The 22948-nt window shown below is 41.9% G+C and overlaps 1 protein-coding gene across 4 annotated transcripts; it reads left to right on the forward strand.

Annotated features, from left to right (window-relative positions):
• Positions 1-2694: 2694 nt before the first annotated feature.
• On the forward strand, positions 2695-21357 carry sec16a (SEC16 homolog A, endoplasmic reticulum export factor). Of its 4 annotated transcripts, XM_008423699.1 has the most exons (32): positions 2695-2779; positions 4576-6889; positions 7493-8026; positions 8116-8267; positions 9133-9221; positions 9326-9431; positions 9561-9759; positions 9903-10086; positions 10196-10338; positions 10601-10662; positions 10887-11025; positions 11116-11358; positions 11446-11543; positions 11632-11713; positions 11816-11933; positions 12053-12164; positions 12242-12347; positions 12467-12607; positions 12696-12809; positions 13476-13677; positions 13767-14224; positions 14978-15022; positions 15261-15425; positions 15506-15580; positions 15672-15728; positions 15824-15944; positions 16070-16207; positions 16538-16620; positions 17116-17187; positions 17564-17623; positions 21018-21086; positions 21196-21357. In XM_008423699.1, exons 2-32 carry the CDS (start codon positions 4646-4648, stop codon positions 21265-21267), a joined length of 6483 nt encoding a protein of 2160 aa, XP_008421921.1. In that variant the 5' UTR covers positions 2695-2779; positions 4576-4645; the 3' UTR covers positions 21268-21357. The 4 variants fall into 4 exon arrangements, with proteins under 4 accessions (XP_008421921.1, XP_008421919.1, XP_017163427.1 ...); XM_008423697.1 differs by having other exon boundaries at positions 4576-8026; XM_017307938.1 differs by having other exon boundaries at positions 4576-8026; positions 17564-17602.
• Positions 21358-22948: the final 1591 nt, after the last annotated feature.

Raw genomic sequence — 22948 nt, forward strand, 5'->3', positions numbered from 1 at the left:
CCACACTGTTTTTTTTTTATTCTATCATGAGCAACATTTTGTTCAGTTGCTTTTGTTGTAAAATATGCTTTATAAATAATCTTGGCTTATTCTTTGCAACCTTAACATTGAAAAGAATTGAATGCAAATAATAATGTAAGAATTATAATAAATAATTATTATAAATAGGTTATGAGTTTATTTGTGAATATTTTTGCGCCACTTACATGGCTCTTCAACTAAAATGTGACAACCTAAAATCTCGCTGAGCATGCTTCTTGCCCACTATCATATGCAGCCAGTTTAGCTCAAAGTATCAATACATCACAAAATATAATGTTTTTTTTGTTTTTCTTGACTTCATGCAATATTTTTCACCTCATAAGTGTAAATAAGCTACTATGACATCGGGGCTCTAAACAAACTAAAACGGAAAGTAAACACTGCCAAAAGTTCAGGATTGTTCAGTTTCTAAATGCCTTAAATGGGCCTTTAACGCCCCCCAGTGGGTAAATGTGGTGTCTTTTAATGTCCATCCATCCATTTTCTTGCACCCTTGTCCCTTAGTGGGGTCGGGAGGGTTGCTGGTGCCTATCTCCAGCTAACGTTCCAGGCGAGAGGCGGGGTCACCCCCTCTCGTCACAGTCTGTCACCAGTCTGTCACAGGGCAGCACAGAGACACACAGGACAAACAACCATGCAACACACACACACACACACCTAGGGGCAATTTGGAGAGGCCAATTAACCTGACAGTCATGTTTTTGGACTGTGGGAGGAAACCGGAGTACCCGGAGAAAACCCACACATGCMCAGGGARAACATGCAAACTCCATGCAGAAAGACTGGGGCCGGGAATCAAACCCAGAACCTTCTTGCTGCAAGGCAACAGCTCTTCCAACTGCGCCACTGTGCAGCCCGTCTATATAATGTGCTTTTCAGAAAGCATCACAGAACATGGATACTTGCATATTAGGTGTATCATAATAAATTAAAAAGTCATTTAAAGTTTACTTTACTTCAGTAATTCAACTTAAAAAATGGAAAGTTAAATTTCAATAATTTATTACAGACACTGTGAAATATTTCTGTCATTATATTAAATTTGACGATTGACTTCTAACTAATAGAAACTCAAACTTCACTTTCTCAGAAAACTGAAACATTTCTTAATCAATCAATAAATATAATTTTATTTGTATAGCACATTTTAGCAGCAATGTGAAATGTGCTATACACACACTTTGAATGTTTCAAAGTGCTTTCCGTCACAACAAACAAGTCATGCAACATAGAATCAACAATCAAAACATTACAATAAGTCAAGTGCCATCGTTAAATTCGTAACTGATTACGTTTCAAAAGCAACTCTAAACAAGTGGGTTTTTGGTCAAGATTTTAAGGAAGTGAGTGTTTCAGCTGTTTTACAGTTTTCTGGAGGTTTGCTCCAGATTTGTGGTGCATAGAAGGTGAATGCCGCATCTCCTCGTTTGGTTCTGGTTCTGGGGATGCAGAGCAGACCAGAGCCAGAAGACCTGAGGGGTCTGGAAGGTTAACATCAATATAAGAGATGTTTATTGCACAAATGCTGCATCATTTGAAAGTGTGCCCATGTACTATATATAGTACTCAACTACTGAAATGGTATCAGTACAATTTTGCATGGAGATGATCAGCCTGTTGAAATGGTGAAACGCAGGTTTTAATGGTGGCCTTTGGCTATTCACAGAAAGGTCTAGTATCCCTCATATTCACCTTTAAAAACTTGTATAGATTCTCTCTTGGGTTCAGATCAGGTGAGTTTGTTTAAATTATATCAATTATATCACACATTGACCCATGTATTAGTACTTTTGACTATAAAGCCGCAGCAGAGGGAAGTGTAAAGTGCTCTAAAGCTTCCATGTATATAACATAACCAGTATTGGACCTGATGAAACATGATCTGATGACATGGCTCCCCAAATCATCAGTGTCATTGAAAACTTGACACTGATGACAAATGAAGCTGTACCGCCTCATTTGTCCTCAAGACTATGGAACTTTGATTTCCAAATAAAATGCAAAACATACTTTAACCTTAGATGAGGAGTTTGCACCACTGATAATCAGTTTACTTAATTTTCTCCTCAGCCCAAGCAAGACACTTCTCACATTGATGCTGGTTCAGGATTGACTTAAGATAAGGAACCTGACAGCTGTAGCCCATGTCATGGATATGTGTGTGGTAGCTCTTAACGTCCTGACTTTAGCTGCAAATCAAGTCTTGTCTCCCCAAAATTTTTACATAGTTTTTGCTTCATAATCCTCAACCCACCTTCCCCCAAGGCTTTTCTACCATACTTTTTCCTTCCACCTAACTTTCTATTAATACATTTGGAGACCACAGTCATAATAGCTAGTTTCTTTCAATCATAATGAACTTGCTTGTGAGGGGCGTCATTGACTGTCTGCTGGACAACTGCTATGTTAGCAGTTTCTTCATCATTAATGATAACATATTAATAATCATGACGGTATTAAAAATAAATACATTAATAAATACGTCTTTGAAAAACTTAATTTGTAGTAAGTCATTTAAACCCACTGACATATATAACTCAGTATAATTCATTTGTAAATGAGAATTCCTTTTTGCTCATCGTTTAATTAAATGTTTATCCACGCAGGAGTCTAACAAGCTCCGCCCCGTTTTCACGTAATTGTTGTTTGGGCCGTGACGGAGCTTGTACACGTAGCCTAGTAGGATGTGTTCATTGAAGATGGTGGCGTTGTGTGAGACTTACAGTCCTGCATATTTGTAAGAACGTACTTTTATATATGAATGTTTTTGACATTGTGTAATATTAGTCATTTAGCGCAGTTAACAAAGTTGTACTACAAGGGTTTTAATGCCGTGTCCCTAAGTGGAATTACACTGTTACCCTTTAGTTAGCACAGGCTAGTTAGCTGGCGGTGCTAACTAAGCAGCAATGCTAAGGCTAGCTGTCCAGGCAATGAACCTGTTAAATCACCCTAGGATTGTCTAAGGACTCGTAACTTAGCCGTGTGCTTTCCTGTCACGGAAGAGTTGGTACAACTACACTATGTCCGTCTTCTTGCTCGACTTTGCCCCATATAAGCTAATGTATAATGTTAGTATTTTTGCTGTGTACCGCTGTGGACATGTAGCGTTCCTGTTAGCTGTTGAGCCAGAGCACTCTCTGGACCCTTCCTCTAAGGCAGCTTAATGTGTAACGGTAACTTAATGTCGAGCCTGACCAAAGAGAGCTAGCCTCGGTTATGTAATAGCTAATTCCAGCTATCGGTGACAAGTGGCAAGTTTGCAGCCAACTTTTGGACTTTTTGGAACTTCGAGTTTCAACATAGCTATCGCTAGCCTACCTGGTTGTTCTTTATAAATTTGTAACCTAATCGTCTGAAAAATCTTGGATCGCTCTTCCGACTGACTGAACCTACTTACCTTCCGTGTGAGATGTGGCTGTTATTGATCCTCCTCTCTAGCTTAGCATATTCACGTAGATCTTCTTAGCTTCCATGTGACAGATGTACAATAACAAATGATAGGATTTAAACGAAGTCAAAGTTCATTGCATGTATTATTGTAAGAACACATTGATTTATAAATCTAAGGGCACTTTGTTGTCTAATTACTAGTCAGTGCTTTTTGATTCAGTGATGGCTTTCGCTTTGTTTATCTGGTGATATGCAGCGCTAATTCCAATTTAATAGATTCATATTAAAAATAATATTGCTGTTCGTCCCTATGCAGTACTTAAAATCATTGCACTTTTCTTTTAGATGAATCAGTCTTGGTTAAGATGCAGATTTTACCTAACAATGTGACGTGGTCAGTGTTTATGTGTTTTGGTATGGTGGCGTAATTCATTTACTGAAGCTAAAATTCACCCTCCCAAAAAACACATACCTCTGATGACATCACATAAGGCATTTGTCATATTGTTTTACTGAAATCTTTCTTATTCTCCATTGTCTTTGATAATGCCTGTCAGTGAACTCTATTCTTGTTTAAAAATACAGAAAGCAGAAGTAAGGCTTTTTTTCAGTTCACTTTTTAAAACTTTTTTTGTGAAATTCTGTAGGAGGAAATCAGTACTTCATTAACCAGCTTTGTTTTGATTGCAGTTGATATTTTTAAAATGTTGGGGCCATTACGATTACATGATGAGCAGCATCAATTGCAAATGTATCTACGCTACAAGCATATATAAGAGTAAACAAAATAGTTAGTTGCCTTTGTCTTCTTAGCCTCTGAATAGGGATGTGATTCTTCATATTTCTACAAGATTTCTTTGAAGTATGTTTAAATTTTAATGTATCAAGGAAAAGTGAAAACTTCCTTCTCTTAAAATCACTGTTTTTGTGCATAGCAGGAGATTTAAGTATGCTTTTTCTTAACATGCATGAGATAAGTTAAAGGGGCGATGCAGAGAGGACGTGTACGTAGCTGAAACACTTTCTGATGTTGAAGCTGCCACGTTGTAATTTTTACACAAATAAAGGTGTGGTAATGTTCTTTCAAAGGAACATGTGCTGCTTTTATTAACCCTTCCCTCTTTCTTTTACTTCTTACAGCTACGCCTGACTTCAGTCTCTTCAGTGACATCTCTCAGAGTGACCTGGTCATTGGACTTGCTGTGCAGACATGCAACCAACCCCTCGGGCTGGACCACCCCGGGCCTCTCTGCCTAATATGACAGGCAGGATAAGGCCTCAGAAGCATGCAACAGCGGTGACAGCTACTATGCCGCCTCCTACACAGCCCATAACGGACCCTTTTGCTTTTGGCAGAGCTCAACCCTCAATGGCTGTAGGTGGTCTTCCTACAATACCTAACAGCAGCCCACCACAAATGCAAGCTCCACCTAATGCTATGTACTCTCAACTTGGTTCTGGACTCCCTCCACAACCGCAGTTGCTTGAAAATGTTCCAGCTGCAGTGGCTGGTCCCCCAGCACAACCTCTGTCAGGGGTGACTTTATTCACCCCTCGGGGTACTCCATCTGCTGGTGTTTTCCCATCTCCAAGTCCCACAGGATATGTATCAGCTAATAATGAACAGGACTATTTTAATTCAAGAGATCCAGCTGCAACTATGTCCACAGATGCATCACATACGTCACCAGCACCTAGTAATACACTTTTTAACCAGGATTTTCAGGCACATCATCTTGGTCATCCTTTGCCTTTTCAACCCCTTCCACCCTCATCTTCATCTACTCAGTGGGCTCCTGATCACTCAAGCCGGCCTCCCTCAGTTCAAAACTATTTCCAACCAACTGTTGATCCACCAGCACGGCCCTCAAATATACCACCACAGTCCCAGATGTACCCCTCCCACAGCCAGTCACCCCACCATAGTGCCCCCACCCCTCCAGCTTACTCTGGACATCCCCAAATTCGCCCCCCTGCTCCTCTTCAGAACCCTTTAGCAGCTGCCAGCTCTTTGTTGCCTGACCCAAATGAACCCCAGCACCTCAACTCACATTTCCAAACCCAGAGTTATTTCAGTCAGAGCTCTGCGCCCCATGACTTGTGGTTCAACCAACCAGTGCAGGACTCCGGCTACCACCAAATGGGTACCGGCCCGAGCCATCCTCAGCCACCTACAGACTCTGCTGGATCTCCTCATGTTTCCAGTACGGGGCATGGTCCTGTCAGTCAACCTGTTCCAAGTTCTATCCCTGCCACAGATGCATACGGTCAAGAATCTGGTACAATCTCGATGTTCTTCAAAGGGAGTGATGTGGAAAACGAGGAAACGCTTGCTGATGAGAGGAATAAAACATTAAATGGTGTTGCTGCATCTTTTCAGCATAACAGTAACCCACCATCTCATAGTAGTCATTCAGATCTGACCATAGATTACCAAGGAGTGTCTGTTCCTGATCATTCACGCCTTCCCTATATGAATGAAAGCAGTCATCATTTACAGGGGCACATCCAGAAGCTCCCAGATAACGACTTTGACCACGTGGAAAATTTGGAGTGTGTTCCAAACCAGGAAGTTTTACCCAACGAATCCAGCAGCAGTGCTGCTGCTGCTATTGCTGCATGTAACCCAGTTGACCAGTTTGAAGCAGGACCCAACCTGGAAACTCCAGATTCAGTCCCAAGACCAATGAGATCTGCGAGTGTGTCATCCAACTACAGCAATTTGAGCCATGGAAGTGGAACCGGCTCCCGTCGGCACCAGGGAGTCGAAGGTACCTTTATTCAGCAGGAAAGCCCTCGTCTCGCTGATAATCCTAATGCCTCTTCTGCTGCTGCCGCTGCTGCTGCCGGAGGCTACTTTGAGCAGATAGATACATCTCCAAGTGGTGATGTAGGCGTGCAAGGTTCAGCAGAGCATATGTGGCACCCCACGCCTAGCCCACCAAAACCAACTGGGATTTTCCAAGCAAGCGCTAACAGCTCGTTTGAACCCGTACGTTCACATGGTGTTGGAGTGCGTCCTGCTGAAGTCGACAAGGCTAAAATGGTCGCTGAAGGAGGTTCTGATTCCACATCTGGTAACTTGGAGCAGCCGCCAGACAATATGGAGAACATTTTTGGGCCAGGACAAGCTCCAGCTCCTTCTCCCGGTGATGGATTATCCAGTCAAACCCACTCAGTGGTGCATCCTCATTCTCGACCTTCGTCTCGTGCTTTTGGGGCCAATCGGCCCTGCGAGAGTCCAGCCACTACTCTGTGGGCTCAGAGCGACCCTACGAGCTTGGGTACCAACTTCCTCCTTGCCCCTGCGGCCCTCACAGTTTTTGCTCCATTAAGAGAACCCAGTGCTGACGTCATCCAGCCACCAGAGGATTGTCCGCTGGACCTGCAGGCCTCGCAGAGGGCTCAGACAGCAACTCAGCAGCATTCAGAGAACCTAGAAAACCCACCAAAGGTGAGTGATGCGGAGCCAGTTGACTCTCAAAGCGGCCTGGGTTACGCATCTCTGCTCGTGTCTAGCTCACTTCATCAGCCCGTTTTAATTGCCCCGCCTGTATCCAATTACAGCGTGATTCCCCCCAGCATTCCTACTCCGTCATCCACTCAGACTAATCATGGAGAAGTTGTGTTCCCCGAAAGACCTCCCGCACAAGGGCTTGGTGCCAGTATCTCTCAACCATCAGCCCTACCTTCTAAGCAAAATCCGCTCTTTTCTTCTGGGTCCGCGGCTTTCTGTTCCTCCGCTCCTAATCAGGGTCCGCTCAATCTGACTCGTGACAAAACAGTTGGAGCACCTTCAGAAATCACAACTCCACCACACTCTCAACCAGTCCACCCTCCTCTTTCAAGGGGCCAATCATTGGGGGCAGAAAGCCATTCTACTGTTAATTCACAGCCCGTTTCTCTCGTGACTGCTTCTGTCTCTAACCATAATCAGACATTAAACTACGAACTGCTTGATTTTTCTATGCACCAATCACACGGCCAGAGCCAGGTGTACGGCCAGCCGTCGTCTTTGCATGAGTCATCACAGTCTAGTAATGGATTTTACCTGCAGGTCACCAAGGATGCTCAGCAGGGAGTAAGAGATGGAGGGACTCTCTCTATCCAGACAGCAGTTTCTACATCCACCTCACAAGCTCCACCAGGACCGCCTCCAGCTGCTCCAAACACTCAGCAGACTCAAAGTGAACCTCCTAAGACATCGGATTCTAAAGTTGCATTGCAGCAACAGAGGGATGCTCCTGCTGTTCCTGTCAGTGGAGCCCAGCCTTCTCAAGGTCAATATTCAACTCCGGCACAAGGACCTACTGGAGGGAATGCTCCTCCTCCTGTCGCTCCTGGGGCGTGGCCTCCAGGCACGCAGGGGGCCGTACCTCCGGGGAATCCCCAAGCAGTTCCAGCTGAAGCTCCCCGACCACCCTCCTCTGCAGGCAGCCATCAAGACTATGTGCATCCTCCTTCTGGATCCGGACAGATGTACAGCAGCTATTATGGAAACTATGGAGAATACCCAGATAGCAGAGGACAGTACCCTCCAGGCCAGTATCCACCTCCACCGGGAGATCCTAGAATGCAGCAGTATTATCAAGTAAGGGTTGAGACAATTTTGGACTAGCATTTATGAGCAACTGTTGTGTGTCCCTCTTTATTAATCAGTTTTTAATGCTTTCCTGTTAGGATGCAAACTACCGAGGCAGAGGAGATCCTTATTATGGCAGATATGATGGGCAGAACCCGGGTTACCGTGATCCAAACTACCAATACAGAGAACCGCAGTCAGAGCGACCCAACTCAAGGGCTAGTCAGTACTCGGACCGGCCTTCATCCAGGTTAGAGAAACAGTCAGTCTTGCTTCAGCATCTAACCATCACAATCTTCTTCAATTCAATAGTTAAAAGTCAGAATTGTTGGAAAACAATGTCACTACTTCGTGTTTCTGAGGTAGAATGGTTTACCATAATTTAGCCTGTCGCAATGCATTTAATCAATTAATCACATAAGTCGCACGGTAATATCAATTATTCTTAAATTATATTTTTGATAATACAATGCTTATGGTTTTTGTTTCCCTGCAACTGAACAACTGGCAAATTAATGTAAATGTTGGTGTAAAAAATCTTTTAGAAAAACAAACGAATGACTACAATTTATAAAAATAATAAAAAAAATAAGAAATGTGAAAATATTTCTTTATTTATTGTCTATTCAGTCAGATCATATTTGAAGCTGTAAGCAGCGATCTGCTCTCCACTTTACCTTTGACTCCAATAAATAAATACTTAATAAGGTCTGCACATTTTTAGGAAATTGAAGTTAAAAATTAATGCTACTTTAACACACTATTACCACTGTGTCAAGTGTGTGAATTTGCTGGAGTGGGACTCCATCCAACAGCCTCAATATCTTATTGCCATCCAAAGTGTGTATTTTAATAACTGCAAATATGAAACGACAAACATTGCTTTTCTAAGTGATCTTTTATGCATTTTTAATGTGAAACAGAAATTGCATTGATGATTTGTTTTGCATCCTTTACTTTGAAATCATTTATTGTCGGTCTTTAGTCGGCACACACACAAGGCTGCTAATTGCAGCAACATGTTTGGTTTTGCATGTTGAAATAACACTTTGTGCATGTTTCAATTTCATGTGTTGTATTGGTTCTGTGAAATACCACCTTGTGTTGTCCTTCAGGCAAGGTTATTCCGAAGATTACCAACGGCAAAACCGAAGTGCCTACGGTGAATATTATGCAGATTACCCCAAGCACTATGATTATAGAGGTATGAGCTACACATATTTGCTAATACAATGTCAATTCGACAGTGATTTATGAAAGAAAAAATGTAATGTATTTGTCAATTATCATCTTTATTTGTTTAAAAAGGATACAACTACGGACAGTACGACCAACGATACAGAGGATACTATGATCAGTCCTATTGGTCTTATTATAATGAGACGTACAGAAACGGCTACTACAATCAGCCCAGGTATGCGTTATTAAAACTCTGTGCATCTTAGTAAAAAGTACAATGAAGACAAAAAGATGTAAAGCAGTGTAGCTATGCATGAGTCCTATCAGTTTACTCCTGCTGAGGGTTTTATGGGCTCTCTCACAGGAAAGATGTCTACGACGCCCATTGGCTGTACTATCCCGGATATGATCGTAGTTTTGATGACGACAACGTGCGCGGGAGAGATGCTTACGGCGACGACTTTGACCGGCACAGTGTGCACAGCGAGCGGTCGGCACACAGCGTGCACAGCTCCACCAGTCATCACAGCAGACAAAGCAGCTTCAGCTCCCGGTCGCAGCAGGTGAACTGTCATGGCTGCTTTTTATTTCATAGGCAATAAAAAAAAGCTGTTTACTTTTGTTTTTGTTTTTTTCAATTTTTTGTGACCTGGATCTTGTGCCACCTTGTTCTCAACTCTTTTTTATTTCTCCACTTCAATTGCAGAGCCAGGTGTACAGGAGCCAGCCTGACTTGGTGTCTGCAGTTTATGACACAACACAATCCACTCTCCCTGTTGACTACTCTTATGGCCAGTATCCAAATCAAACGGACGCTACTCAGAACTACAGCCAGTACATGTATCCCTCAGAGTACACTGCAGACAGTACCTGGATTGCATCAGAGCAACGTAATCTTACAAAACTCAGTTTTTGGAGAATATGTATTTTTTAAAGCTTTTTTTTTCTTTATTATATCTCACTTAATTACTTACACGGTAGCCATTGTTTCCCTTTCAGCTCCCCCTCGTCCTGCAACCCCAGAAAAGTTTACCATGCCCCATCGTTGTGCTCGCTTTGGACCTGGAGGTCATCTGATCCAAGTCCTGCCCAATCTCCCCTCAGCTGGGCAGCCTGCTCTGGTTGAGATTCACAACATGGAGGTACATTTACTGTAAAAAATTGTAAAAAGTTTTTAGTTATTGTTTTGTACAGAGCTTTAAGGTGTAAATTTCAGCACATATTAAGTTACGTTATGTCATTATGCATTAATCGCAAAGTAGGCATTCCTTAATTTATGGATCATAGGTTGTAAAATTAGTTTCTATCTCCTTTTTGGAGATACAAACATTTTAGACGATTGTGTGCAGAAAATAATGTAAAGAATATATTATGTATTATTTTATCTTCTACTTCTCCTTTTAGACGATGCTGCAGGATACCGCCGATCAGGCTGAGCTGCGAGGTTTCCCTGGACCTCTGATTAAGTAAGTCTATTTTTCTAGTTGTCTCCATCTCAAATACTTCACAGAATCTTGGTGAAAGTAAACTCCTTAAAGAACCAGACTTCAGTTTTTCAGTGCAAAGTAGTGTAACAAAAAAGCAGAATGTTGCATTCAAACAACATTGAACATTCAAGGTTTTTTTTGCTGCAGTTTAGGTTTTTGTATTGAAACATATTATATCCTAACGTTTTCTGTCCTGCCAACAGGGAGGAGACCCACAAGGTTGATGTGATAAAATTCTCTCAAAACAAAGCAATGGAGTGTTCCCGTGACAACAACTTGCTGGACAGAGACTCTGCCCGCCTGATCTGGGACTTCATTGTGCTGCTTTGCAGACAGAATGGGGTTAGTCTGTGTTGCCTGCAGCTGTATATCTACCAGAGCAATTATTATTTGATTAAAATTTGGTCTTATTGTCGTTTTCCATTTCCTCAGACTGTGGTCGGCACAGACATCGCTGACCTCCTGCTGAAGGAGCATCGCTCTGTCTGGCTGCCTGGCAAGAGTCCCAATGAAGCCAACTTGATTGATTTCAACAATGAACCTCTTGCACGAGCGGAAGAGGAGCCTGGAGCTGGACCGCTGTCCCTCCTGTCCGACACTTTCATGATCGTCCCAGAGAACGTCGGCAAGGAAACGGAGCGCTTCAGAGAGCTGCTTCTGTTTGGGCGCAAAAAGGTAGGAGGTACAGTGATTCGCAAAATGACATAAGTATTTTAAGCTGAACAGATCCGACACATTTTATTCTTTGTCTGGTGAAAAAAGGATGCACTTGAAGCAGCCATGAAAGGAGGTCTCTGGGGTCACGCCCTGCTGTTGGCTAGTAAGATGGACAACAGGACACATGCACGTGTCATGACAAGGTGAAGTAGCGGCAGTTGAAGTTTCTGAATCTATAATTATGGTTTTAAAATCTCATTAAAATCATTAAAATGTTGTTTTTGTCTTCAGGTTTGCCAATAGTTTGCCCATGAATGACCCTCTCCAAACAATGTACCAGCTGATGTCAGGGAGAATGCCTGCTTCAGCTACGGTTCGTCCTTATGGCTTGTTTTTAAACTGGTGCGCTGAAGAAGTTGTTGGCAATGGTTTTCCAGCTATCTAAATGGAAAGTTTCTTTTTTCCACATATGCAGTGCTGTGGAGAGGAGAAGTGGGGTGACTGGCGCCCCCATCTGGCCATGGTCCTCTCAAACCTAACACACAACATGGACTTGGACACTCGCACCATCACCACTATGGGTGACACTCTGGGTACGATTATTTTATTAAGCTTCTATCCAGTGGAAGTTGTTTAAACTGTATTGACATTAATGGCACCTGGTAGCTTCATTTCTAACATTTTTGACCATTTTTTTCCTGCTTTGACAAAGCTTCTAAAGGACTGACTGACGCTGCTCACTTCTGCTACCTGATGGCCCAAGTTGGCCTGGGGGTTTACACCAAGAAGAGCACCAAGTTGGTGTTGATTGGATCCAACCACAGGTTAGCCCAAAACAGACATGTATTTTGACATAAACTGAAAACAAGCCAGACATTTAACTATTGTCTCTTTCCTTCAGTTTGGCCTTTAATCAGTTTGCCACCAATGAAGCAATCCAGAGGACGGAGGCCTATGAGTACGCTCAGTCTCTGGGCTCCCAGCCTTGTTCACTGCCCAACTTCCAGGTGGGTGTTTGTTATTTTTAGAAGCCTGTTCAGTATATCTCATATGTCTTTACATTTATGATTACATTGTAAATAAGATATCTGAGGACTATATTCTCTCTCTTTCTGTCCTCCATCAGGTGTTTAAATTAATCTATGCATGCCGACTGGCTGAATCAGGCCTGTCTGCCCAAGCCTTTCATTACTGTGAAGTTATCGCAAAGACAGTCCTCATGCATGCTTCCTACTACTCCCCTGTGCTCATCAGCCAGATCATTCAGGTTTGTAGTTGTTCCTTGCTTTCGATATCTTTTTATATTTTATCTTTGACACATGTGATTTATTTATTTATTTTCTTTTTGTTTAAAGATGTCAGAAAAGTTGCGGTTCTATGATCCGCAACTAAAGGAAAGACCCGAGCAAGAGCTGTTCATTGAGCCCGAATGGCTGATCCGCCTCAAACATCTGGATGGACAGATCAGGGTGAGGAAGAGCAATGGTTCTACGTCACCTTGTTCCGTGGCATAATATAATCACAGACATTTCTTGCTAGTTCCAACAGGGAGCTATGCAACGATTGGTTTCTTCAAAAATTTGATATACCATACCATACCAACTTCATTTATAAAGCACTTTAAAACAACCACAGCTGATACAAAGTGCTGTACATTAAAACACAACATAACAATAAAAAATAAAAAAAACTCTTACAATTTAAAAACAAAGCATACAATTTAAAACTAGGTCCCGCTGGAGTTGAAAGCCAAGTAAAATAGATGGGTTTTAAGACGAACTTTAAAAGTAGACAGTGAAGGGGCCTCTCTGACCTGCAAAGGCAAGTCGTTCCATAACTTAGGGCCCATGACAGAGAAGCCCTGTCCCCTCTGAGCTTCCTCTTGGATCTCGGTACCTCCAAGAGCAGCTGATCTGCTGACCTGAGTGACCTTCAGGGTACGTAGGGGTGAAGAAGCTCAGAGAGGTAAGCCGGGGCAAGATTGTGGTCGGACCTCTATATATATAAGGTTTTAACCTTATAAAAATAAGGTTTTATTTTTCAGAAGTTCAGCAGATTTAGATTGACTTAAACAAACCAGGTGACTTTTAAACAATTAACATATTTGATGATTTTTCTCTCTCTTCTCTTGTAAGACTGGTGTGATTACATACAACAGGGACAGAAGTACTCCTGCACAGTTTGACTGCATCAGCGAAAGTTCAGACTTTGAGCCCCAGAGTCCACATGAGCCTTACAGCATGCCTCTGGAGGTGGATGGCCAGGGCCCCGACAACCAGCTCATGAGCTCATTGATGCCTGGGCCTCAACCGCAGGCGGTGCAGTTGATGCCTCCAGGTGTGTGTGAATGTGTTCAAACTTTTGCTCTGTGTGTGATTAGCTCTTCGTGCTGGCAGATAGATTGAATCTCTTTCCCTTCCTTCCAGCTCCCTCCTCCATTCTCCACGAGGGGGCGGCTCCAGCTCAGCTCACTCCCTCAAGCGATGTGCCCCAGTTCTACCCCGTGCCCCCCAGTGGACCACCTTGCCAAATCCCCATGCCTGGATTCCCTCCACAGGATCCTGCTGGCGTCGCCCATCCCCCCTTCCACCCTCAACATGAGCAGGCCTATCCAGGGGCCCACCAGCAATTTGTGCCCCCACCACAAGAGGGCCAAATGTCGCCTCACATGCTCCCCTCACAGGTGCCACATTCACCTGTTCAAATGACTCACCCACCTTTTCAGATGCCCCAGCACATGCCTCCCTCTCCTGGACATATGGTCCCCATGGAGCAGCCCCTCCCACCCCACCCGGAGATGCATCCCACACATCCAATATCGTCCTCCCCACCCAGAAGCTCCTTCACACCTCAGATGGACTTGTATGACCACATGGCTATCATGGTCAGTATTTGCCAGCCTGCAGTTCTAAAACAACCTAAAATAAGTTTGTTTTTGTTATTTTTAATACAAGACAGGGTTGTCCAAGATCCAAATTAACAGCAGCCTCTGACCTCATTCACAGATGGCTGAAAATTACACACCAGAACAGGCAAACTGGGGTTGAAACATTTACCAAACATGGCTCAGTACAGCTAGTGTTTTTTGTTTTTTTTAAGAAAGGACATTTGAAACAAAAAAGGATTCATTTTAGACATTTTATATCTTTTTTCCATTTTAATTTTTTTTAATAAGGCAAACATGCAAAGCCCTTTTTATTTTTCAAATCTACAATAATTTGTAGATCCTTTCGTTACAAAAGTCAGACTTTGTTCATTTTATTTAAATACAAGCTACCTAAATTAGTCAATGATTCGATGCAATCTTCTGGGTTTCCTTAGTTAGAAACTTTTTAAGCTACGTTGAATAATTAACTGAGCTTATTTTACTGTTCAGATCAGTGTGAATGTATATTGGATTGGATTGAAATTACTTTTTGCAAAGTGCCTCTATATGTCATTTGTTGTGAATTGGTTCCGTATAAATTAATAAACTGAATTAAAAATGACAAGTTTCAGTATACAATTCTGGTTTTGATAAAAATATCCATTGAATTTCTGGATCACAAACTTGATGATTTTGGTCTATGTGGCAAAAATGCTGGAAACCACTAATAAAAGAGAAAATGCTTACCTTGTTGTCTGTTTGGTTCCGCAGGGCCCGAGGAGATCGCGAACAACTTCACAATCTTCAATGCATTTGGTATGTTGGTGTATCCTGGCTGAAAAAACTGAATATATAAGTAAAATTGACATTTAACACCAGACCTTAATGTCTCGAAACATATTAAATTCCACTGAGATGATTATTACTCACTAAAATGACCTGGTTTCACTATTATGTGGTGAAGCCCTTAGTTTTATCTACTAAATACTTCAATTGTTATGTAAATGCCAGAGTGTATGAAAGCGTGCTCTTATCAGAATATCTTGTTTTCCAGCCATCTGGACGCAGCTCTCGCAGGGCCTCTGAATCCTCCACTCACTCCGGTGGAAGAGAGCGGAGCAACTCTGCTGTAAAACAGGCCTCTCCACCTCCGCCCTCGATTCCCGAACAGCCACGCAAAGAGGAGGCAAGGAAAGCCAAGAAGGATTCTCCAGAAAAGGTTCACTTTCGCACAATTTCAAAAGCTGCACGCTGCACTACTACACTGTTTAACGCAGCACTTCCTTTCCATGCAAACAGAGTAAAGGCTGGTCATTTTGGCCCTTTGGGAAGAGGAAAAATGAGGCTCACTTGCCAGATGATAAAAATCCTTCTGTAAGTTATATGTGCTTATTTTATTTCCTCCCACCTTAACTCTAGAACTGTTCTTTACCAATCGATGGGTTCATGTGTTTATCCTTGCCAGATTGTTTGGGATGAAAATAAAAATAGATGGGTTGACTTGAATGAGCCTGAAGAAGAGGTCAGTGGTTAACAAATTGATATTTTAGAAATGCAAATCATAAACAAGCCTCGTTTTTTTTTTTTTTTTTGATGGGTTTGTTTTTACTCTGTTAGAGTAAGCCTCCTCCTCCACCTCCAACTGGTTTTCCCAAGATGCCTCAGATGCCTGGTCCTGGGGGGCCCACTGCTCCTCCAGGTGCTGGGTCTACCGTCAACATGTTTTCCAGAAAAGCAGGTAAGATGCACAGTAGAGAGAGGAAATTTGACTCGGCCTCATACTTTTCAAGGCAGATATGTATGGATACCACATATCTTTTAAATCATTAGTTGCAATTTGTTTGACTGTTTGTGTCTTCTCAGGCACGAGGAGCAGATATGTGGACGTTCTGAACCCGAGCGGAACAGCTAAGCCGAGCGGAGTGGCCCCGGCTCCTGTGGACCTATTTGCTCCTTTGGCCCCCATGCCCATGTCTGCCAACCTATTTGTGCCCAGCTCAGGTGTGTGTCGTGAAAGTACAATGAGTGAACCAAGAACATTTAAAAACATCTCAGACTTTAACATTAGTAAAAAAAAAATTCTGCTGTTTTTTTAACATTGTAGCTTAACTTTTATTTGAAGAGTTCAAACTTCTTCAAATGTAACTAGATGACAGATAAGATCTCTTGCTCCTTCAACCTTTTTTTGTTTTGCCCAAATTCAAGACCACAGTGAAACTTAAGAATCTTTTCTTATCAGTTTTTTGTTGATAAGCTGAAAAAAGCTAATAAAACTAAATACGTAAAAGCAAAGTGAAATGAAATATTTTCTGTTTGTTTCTTTATGTGAAGCTCCCAGTAACCAGCAGCCTCTGGAAGGCAGTGAAGGTGGAAATCAAGAGCAGAATTCACCAAGCAGCGGCGCCGCCCCACAGGTTCCTTTGGTTTTTAAACATTTGCACAACATCCTGAGTTCATATGCAGTCTGGGGGTGGATGAAAATGTAAATTATTTTCCATGTCTGGATCAGGATGGAGTAGGGGGAAACTTTTGTATTTCTAGACGTTATTCTCATCAGGGAGTCAAGCGATCTGTTTTTTAAAATTTTTTATTTTTCTTTATTTCAGTGATTAAGGCCTAATGTATTTTGGTATATCTGCTGTGTATCAGAAAGTGAACTATTGTATTTGTACTTTAAACGTAGACCAAAAAAATGGAATAAGTATTCTGGAAAAGTATGGAGTTGTAACATTAAAACGTGCATTGCTACCTTGAATTATACTTTATTAATGTATCTTATCACTATCTTATCTCAATAGTTATATAGACGGCAATAAAACTTGAAATCCTTCAAAATGTCAAGAGATAAATCCAAGTTTTAAGGTACAGAGTTGCAGTTTTACTCATCCTGAATCTTTTGACCGGCGCAGGTGTTCAACCCCACGCTGTTACCACCAGCCCCAGAAGGTCCTCCTGTTCCAGATGGGTCACAGTCAGGAGAGGTAAGATCCATCTATCTGTGTAATTGGCTTTATGCTTTATGGCACAATGACATAAGGCTCGTCTGCATAGTTTGCTTTTTTTAAGTTCTTGTAAGAGAAGACTCGAGGATGCATGCACACCAACCTTAACTCTCATCTTTCTCATGCTGAATGTCTGGAAAATTACTATAATTTCTATTCCATGTGTCTCTGTAATATAATTCCATCAATGTGGTGATGTTTTCTAAGAACTACAGTTGTTTAATGCTCGTTTGCTTCGTTTTATTCTTAACTTGATTGTGGAAATTGATCTAATCAATTGCATGAAAGATGACTAATACAGGGTGATGGGATTTTTTTTTTCTCTTTTTGTTCCCTTCCTACTTGTTTTCTTTAGCTGTCACGTTCTAGCTCAATGAGTTCTTTATCACGAGAAGTGAGTCAGCATTTAAACCAGGTACTTCTAGTCTGTCCTTAAACAATGCCCTGCCAGCATCTTCCTGTTTCTGTTCTGTAGAATCTCATTGTTAAAACTTTACCATTTACATCCAACGCTTTGCTGAGCATCAGCCCCAGAATGTCTGCCTGCTTGTTACCGCCTGCTGTCTCCAGCATTACCACCTCCGCTCTGTCTATTTAAGAAAGCAGAACGCTAAAGGAAGAAAGTTATTGCAATAGTAGCTGGCAGCTGCTATGAAATTTGATTCACGGCACATTCTTATGGGGTCAAAAAAATTTTCTGACAGCTGTAGTGAGGCTTTGCTAACTGAAACACGTATATAGTGGGGAAAATAAGTATTTAGTCAGTCACCAATTGTGCAAGTTCTCCCACTTAAAAATATGAGAGAGGCCTGTAATTGACATCATAGGTAGACCTCAACTATGAGAGACAAAATTTGAAAAAAAATTTGAGAAAATCATTTTGTCTGAATTTTAAGAATTTATTTGCAAATAATGGTGGAAAATAAGTATTTGGTCAATAACAAAAGTTCATCTCAATACTTTGTTGTATGTCCTTTGTTGGCAATGACAGAGGTCAAACGTTTTCTGTAAGTCTTCACAAGGTTGGCACACACTGTTGCTGGTATGTTGGCCCATTCCTCCATGCAGATCTCCTCTAGAGCAGTGATGTTTTGGGGCTGTCGGCGGGCAACACGGACTTTCAACTCCCTCCAAAGGTTTTCGATGGGGTTGAGATCGGGAGACTGGCTAGGCCACTCCAGGACTTTGAAATGTTTCTTACGAAGCCACTCCTTTGTTGCCCTGGCAGTGTGCTTGGGATCATTGTCATGCTGAAAGACCCAGCCACGTTTCATCTTCATTGCCCTTGCTGATGGAAGGAGGTTTGCACCCAAAATCTCACAATACATGGCCCCATTCATTCTTTCATGTACACGGATCAGTCGTCCTGGTCCCTTCGAAGAGAAACAGCCCCAAAGCATGATGTTGCCACCCCCATGCTTCACAGTTGGTATGGTGTTCTTTGGATGCAACTCCGCATTCACTTTCCTCCAAACACGACGAGTTGTGTTTTTACCAAATAGTTCTACTTTGGTTTCATCTGACCATATGACATTCTCCCAATACTCTTCTGGAACATCCAAATGCTCTCTAGCAAACTTCAGACGTGCCTGGATATGGACTGGCTTAAGCAGGGGGACACGTCTGGCACTGCAAGATCTGAGTCCCTGGCGTCGTAGTGTGTTGCTGATGGTAGCCTTTGTAACATTGGTCCCAGCTTTCTGCAGGTCATTCGCTAGATTCCCCCGTGTGGTTCTGGGATTTTTCCTCACCGTTCTTGTGATCATTCTGACCCCATGGGCTGAGATCTTGCGTGGAGCCCCAGATCGAGGGAGATTAGTAGTGGTCTTGTAGGTCTTCCATTTTCTGATTATTGCTCCCACAGTAGATTTCTTCACACCAAGCTGCTTGCCTATTGCAGATTCAGTCTTCCCAGCCTGGTGCAGGTCTACAATTCGGTTTCTGGTGTCCTCCGACAGCTCTTTCGTCTTCACCATAGTGGAGTTTGGAGTGTGACTGTTTGAGGTTGTGAGCAGGTGTCTTTTATACTGTTAACGACTTCAAACTGGTGCCATTAATACAGGTAATGAGTGGGGGAAAGAGGAGCCTCTTAAAAAAGAAGTTACAGGTCTGTGACAGCCAGAAATCTTGCTTGTTTGTAGGTGACCAAATACTTATTTTCCATCATTATTTGCAAATAAATTCTTTAAAAGTCAGACAAAATGATTTTCTCAAATTTTTTTTCACATTTTGTCTCTCATAGTTGAGGTCTACCTATGATGTCAATTACAGGCCTCTCTCATCTTTTTAAGTGGGAGAACTTGCACAATTGGTGACTGACTAAATACTTATTTTCCCCACTGTATATTTCCATATTCCCACATTACAACCTCAAACTTGTCCAATTGTATCTTATGGGTTACGTGTAATAGAAAAAATAGTAAATGTGATGCGGAAGAAAAGTAAAATGTATCAGAATAAGTTATAAATAAAAATCTGAAAAGCGCTGCGCTTCTCCATTCAGCTCTCCTCAGGAAAAACTTTGTAGAAACACCCGTCACTGCAGTTGCAGCTAGAAGTTGTTTGCTTTTAGAGTATGTCTTCCAGTTTTGCACATAGAGTGATTATTTTTTTATTTTATTCTTCTTAGTGACATCGCTCCAGCTTAGTCAGATTGACAGGAGAGCATCTGTGAGCAGTAACTTTCAAGTCTCACCTCTTTGTCTCTTCGATGTAGACTGTCGCGTATAAATATACTTTCTCTTCGACTGGATGTTTCGGATTGCTGTTCTGTTCAGACTCAAGACTTTTGTAGCACAATACAGCTTCACTTGCAGCATCTTCCTTTATTTACCTCTGTCCATCCTCGTTAAACTCTGACCAGCAATACTGTCCCTACTGAAGATAAGCTTCCCATGGAGGTCTTCTGTTACATGTAGGCCAAAAACATCAATTTTGGCATCATCCACCCGGAGCCCCTTCTTCCACCATTCGCTGTATCCTTATATGACTTGTTGTAAGCTGCTGACTAGACTTTTTAGTGTTTCCTTTCAGTCACTGACGGTCTTTTTGCTTATCTTCCATGAAGGCCAGATTTGTGGAGTGCAAAACTATTAATTGTCTCGTGAGCAGATTTTCTCAGGTCTTTTTGGTTGCTTCTCTGGTTAATGGTCACCTTGCCTGGGCTGTCAGTTTGTGTTTGGACATGTTCTGGTGGATTTGGAGATGCACTATTCTTTTTGAGTTTTCATAAGATAAATGAAACCGTGTTGTATTGTCTTATACATTGATGAAACTTTAAACTTCCTGACCTGTTTGAGCTTCTCGGTGCTGTTTCTTCACTCATGTTGTCTGTGATTCCTTCATAAAACAACTGGATTCAGTAAATGTTGAAGAACTCCCTCAGAATTCCACACAAAAAACCCTACTAAAATACATCAAAGTTTGACATTGTAATGCGAAAAATAAAAAGCAACGGGTGGGAATACGTTTTAAGCCAACGTGCTCACTACACAATGTTAGCGGGACCCTATTCAATATCCTCAATTTGCTTGAAAGGAAAAAAAAAAAGCCCATTAAATGAGCACAGTCGATGATGCTGGAGAGTGATGCAGTGGTTTAAATGTAACGTTTAAAGTTGTCCTAGGAGAGTTGCTCTAACCCTAGCGTCTAGTTTGCATGGCTGCTGAAATACGCATTAACAGTGGTTTGTGATGGTGCTTCACCGTGGATCCAGTCTGCATCGTCTTTCCACTTTCCCACTGGCAATTTGTTGTGAATCAATGTGTCAACATCGAAGTACCAAAGTACCTCTGCTTTTCCCTGGACAGAGTCATCCCAACCAGGGGACTGCACCCGCAGGAGGCGTCACTTTTTATAACCCTACGCAGTTTTCACAGGTGTGGTTTTTAAAGCGCCATGTTTTATTTGGTCTGTCTGCCATGTTGTTGTTTTTCTCCTGTTTGTTCACATGATGTCCCATCTGAATGTCTTCTGTCTCTTTCCCAGACAAGTGCATCATCGGGAGGGGGACAGCGATCTAGCCGGTTGGGCCAGCGCCAGTACCCAGTGTACAAGTAAACATCCCCCTCAACGGAGAAATAAAATGAATAGACTAAATGGACAAAAATGAGATTCTACCTGGAAGTAAACAAAGCACATGGACATACTGCTCTATGTCTTAAGAACTCCTCCTTTGGCCTTCATTTGAAAAGCTTGATCCCATCATGTGGGTTTTCATCCAAACAGCTTAACCACTGTTTTTTTTGTTGTTGTTTTTTTTTCCCCTTTTACCTTCATCAGCCCAGTAGATGTCGCTGGTGTGTGTTTGTAACAAGCACAGAGTTTCCTTGAAGGGCTTATTCCTGAAACCAAACGGGTCGAAAAACGATTTGCATCATGGATACATTCACACACACACACACACACACACACACACACACACACACACACACACACACACACACACACACACACACACACACACACAAAAACAAACTGTGTGTTCATGTCGGCATAATTTGTGCCCACGCCTTGCTCCACTAAAGCTGCCAGATAAAAACACTGATCACCCAGCGTCCCGTTGTGCTCTAGATGTCTGGGCGGATACGTGAAGGATACATGAAGGTATCTTTTTAATTTCATACTGGAGATTTCTATAAGCAGCCTTCATGCTAGAGGTGGCAACTTGTGTGATGATTTGCTTGTTTGGTCTTGCTGTGTAGACATTTCCATTAGATCCACTAAACGAAACATGTTGGATGATTTAAGAAAGAGAAGTATGCAGGGATTGATCGCTGCTTCCTTCAGGTATTTATTTAACCCTTCACCCCCCTATTTACTTGTTAGCCTTCAAAGATCTCAGAGGGTGTTTTTTTTTTTTGTCCACGGTTATCTCAAAGTTCTGAGCTGACGGCTTCAAACGGAGGGAAGTTTGTTGAACTAACAGGAACCGGAATTCAAGATGAATTTTAAATATTGCAGAAAATGAATCTATCCAAATATTTGTATATCAGATTGATTGTATTTATGACATGTAGACATAAAAGGTGTGCGTGCGCGTGTGAGAAGATTTAACAATTTTTTTTTTGTTTTTTTCCAAATAGGCTTTGACCAGATGCATTATTGATTGAAGAAATTACAATCACAATCTAATCGTTTGTATCGTCTGCTTCTGCATACCAATAAATCTTTAAAATTGTGAACCGTGAGCTAGTCGTACTCTTAAATGCGTTGTCATTTTAGTTTGCACTAGAGATGTGCCAATCAGGTTTTTTCCTGCCGATTCCGATTCCGATCACCCATGAGGGCCGATCACCGATACCAATCACATTATTATTATTTTTTAAATCAGAAGCACTACCGGTTACATTATGTGTAAAAAGGAACCATGAATTCACCTTAATTTAGATAAAAGCTTTGAAATACCTTTTTCCAAGAAAAAAACAAAACAAAACAGACATTGTGCAAATTGTACTGCTATCGGTAATACTACCTTTAACAGACTGAAAACATACGAAGGCTCTGAAGAGGCTAAATAATGCAAAGAGTCAAAATAAAACCTCTCAACATTGCCAAAAAATTCAAGTATAAAACTTAACATTCAAAGGCAAATACAGGATCCATTACAATAAATAATCCTGAGTTACTGAATGAAAACTTCCTGATAACATGGCGGCTAGCTGATTACTGCTAGTTCTGAGTGGCTGTTTCTGACTGAGCGGAGTAATTATGCAGAACAGGGAGGAGATCGATTATTTTT

The sequence above is a fragment of the Poecilia reticulata genome, linkage group LG12 (genome assembly GCF_000633615.1).
Source record: "Poecilia reticulata strain Guanapo linkage group LG12, Guppy_female_1.0+MT, whole genome shotgun sequence".
In the NCBI taxonomy this organism is placed as follows: domain Eukaryota; kingdom Metazoa; phylum Chordata; class Actinopteri; order Cyprinodontiformes; family Poeciliidae; genus Poecilia; species Poecilia reticulata.

Bases quoted from the DNA above. Each gene is read 5' to 3' on its own strand.
- sec16a (XM_008423697.1), top strand. From the start codon at position 4,646: ATGCAACCAACCCCTCGGGCTGGACCACCCCGGGCCTCTCTGCCTAAT. The intron at 11,934-12,052 runs GTACGATTATTT...GCTTTGACAAAG, and splicing joins CACTATGGGTGACACTCTGG to CTTCTAAAGGACTGACTGAC. The intron at 16,208-16,537 runs GTGTGTGTCGTG...CTTTATGTGAAG, and splicing joins CCTATTTGTGCCCAGCTCAG to CTCCCAGTAACCAGCAGCCT.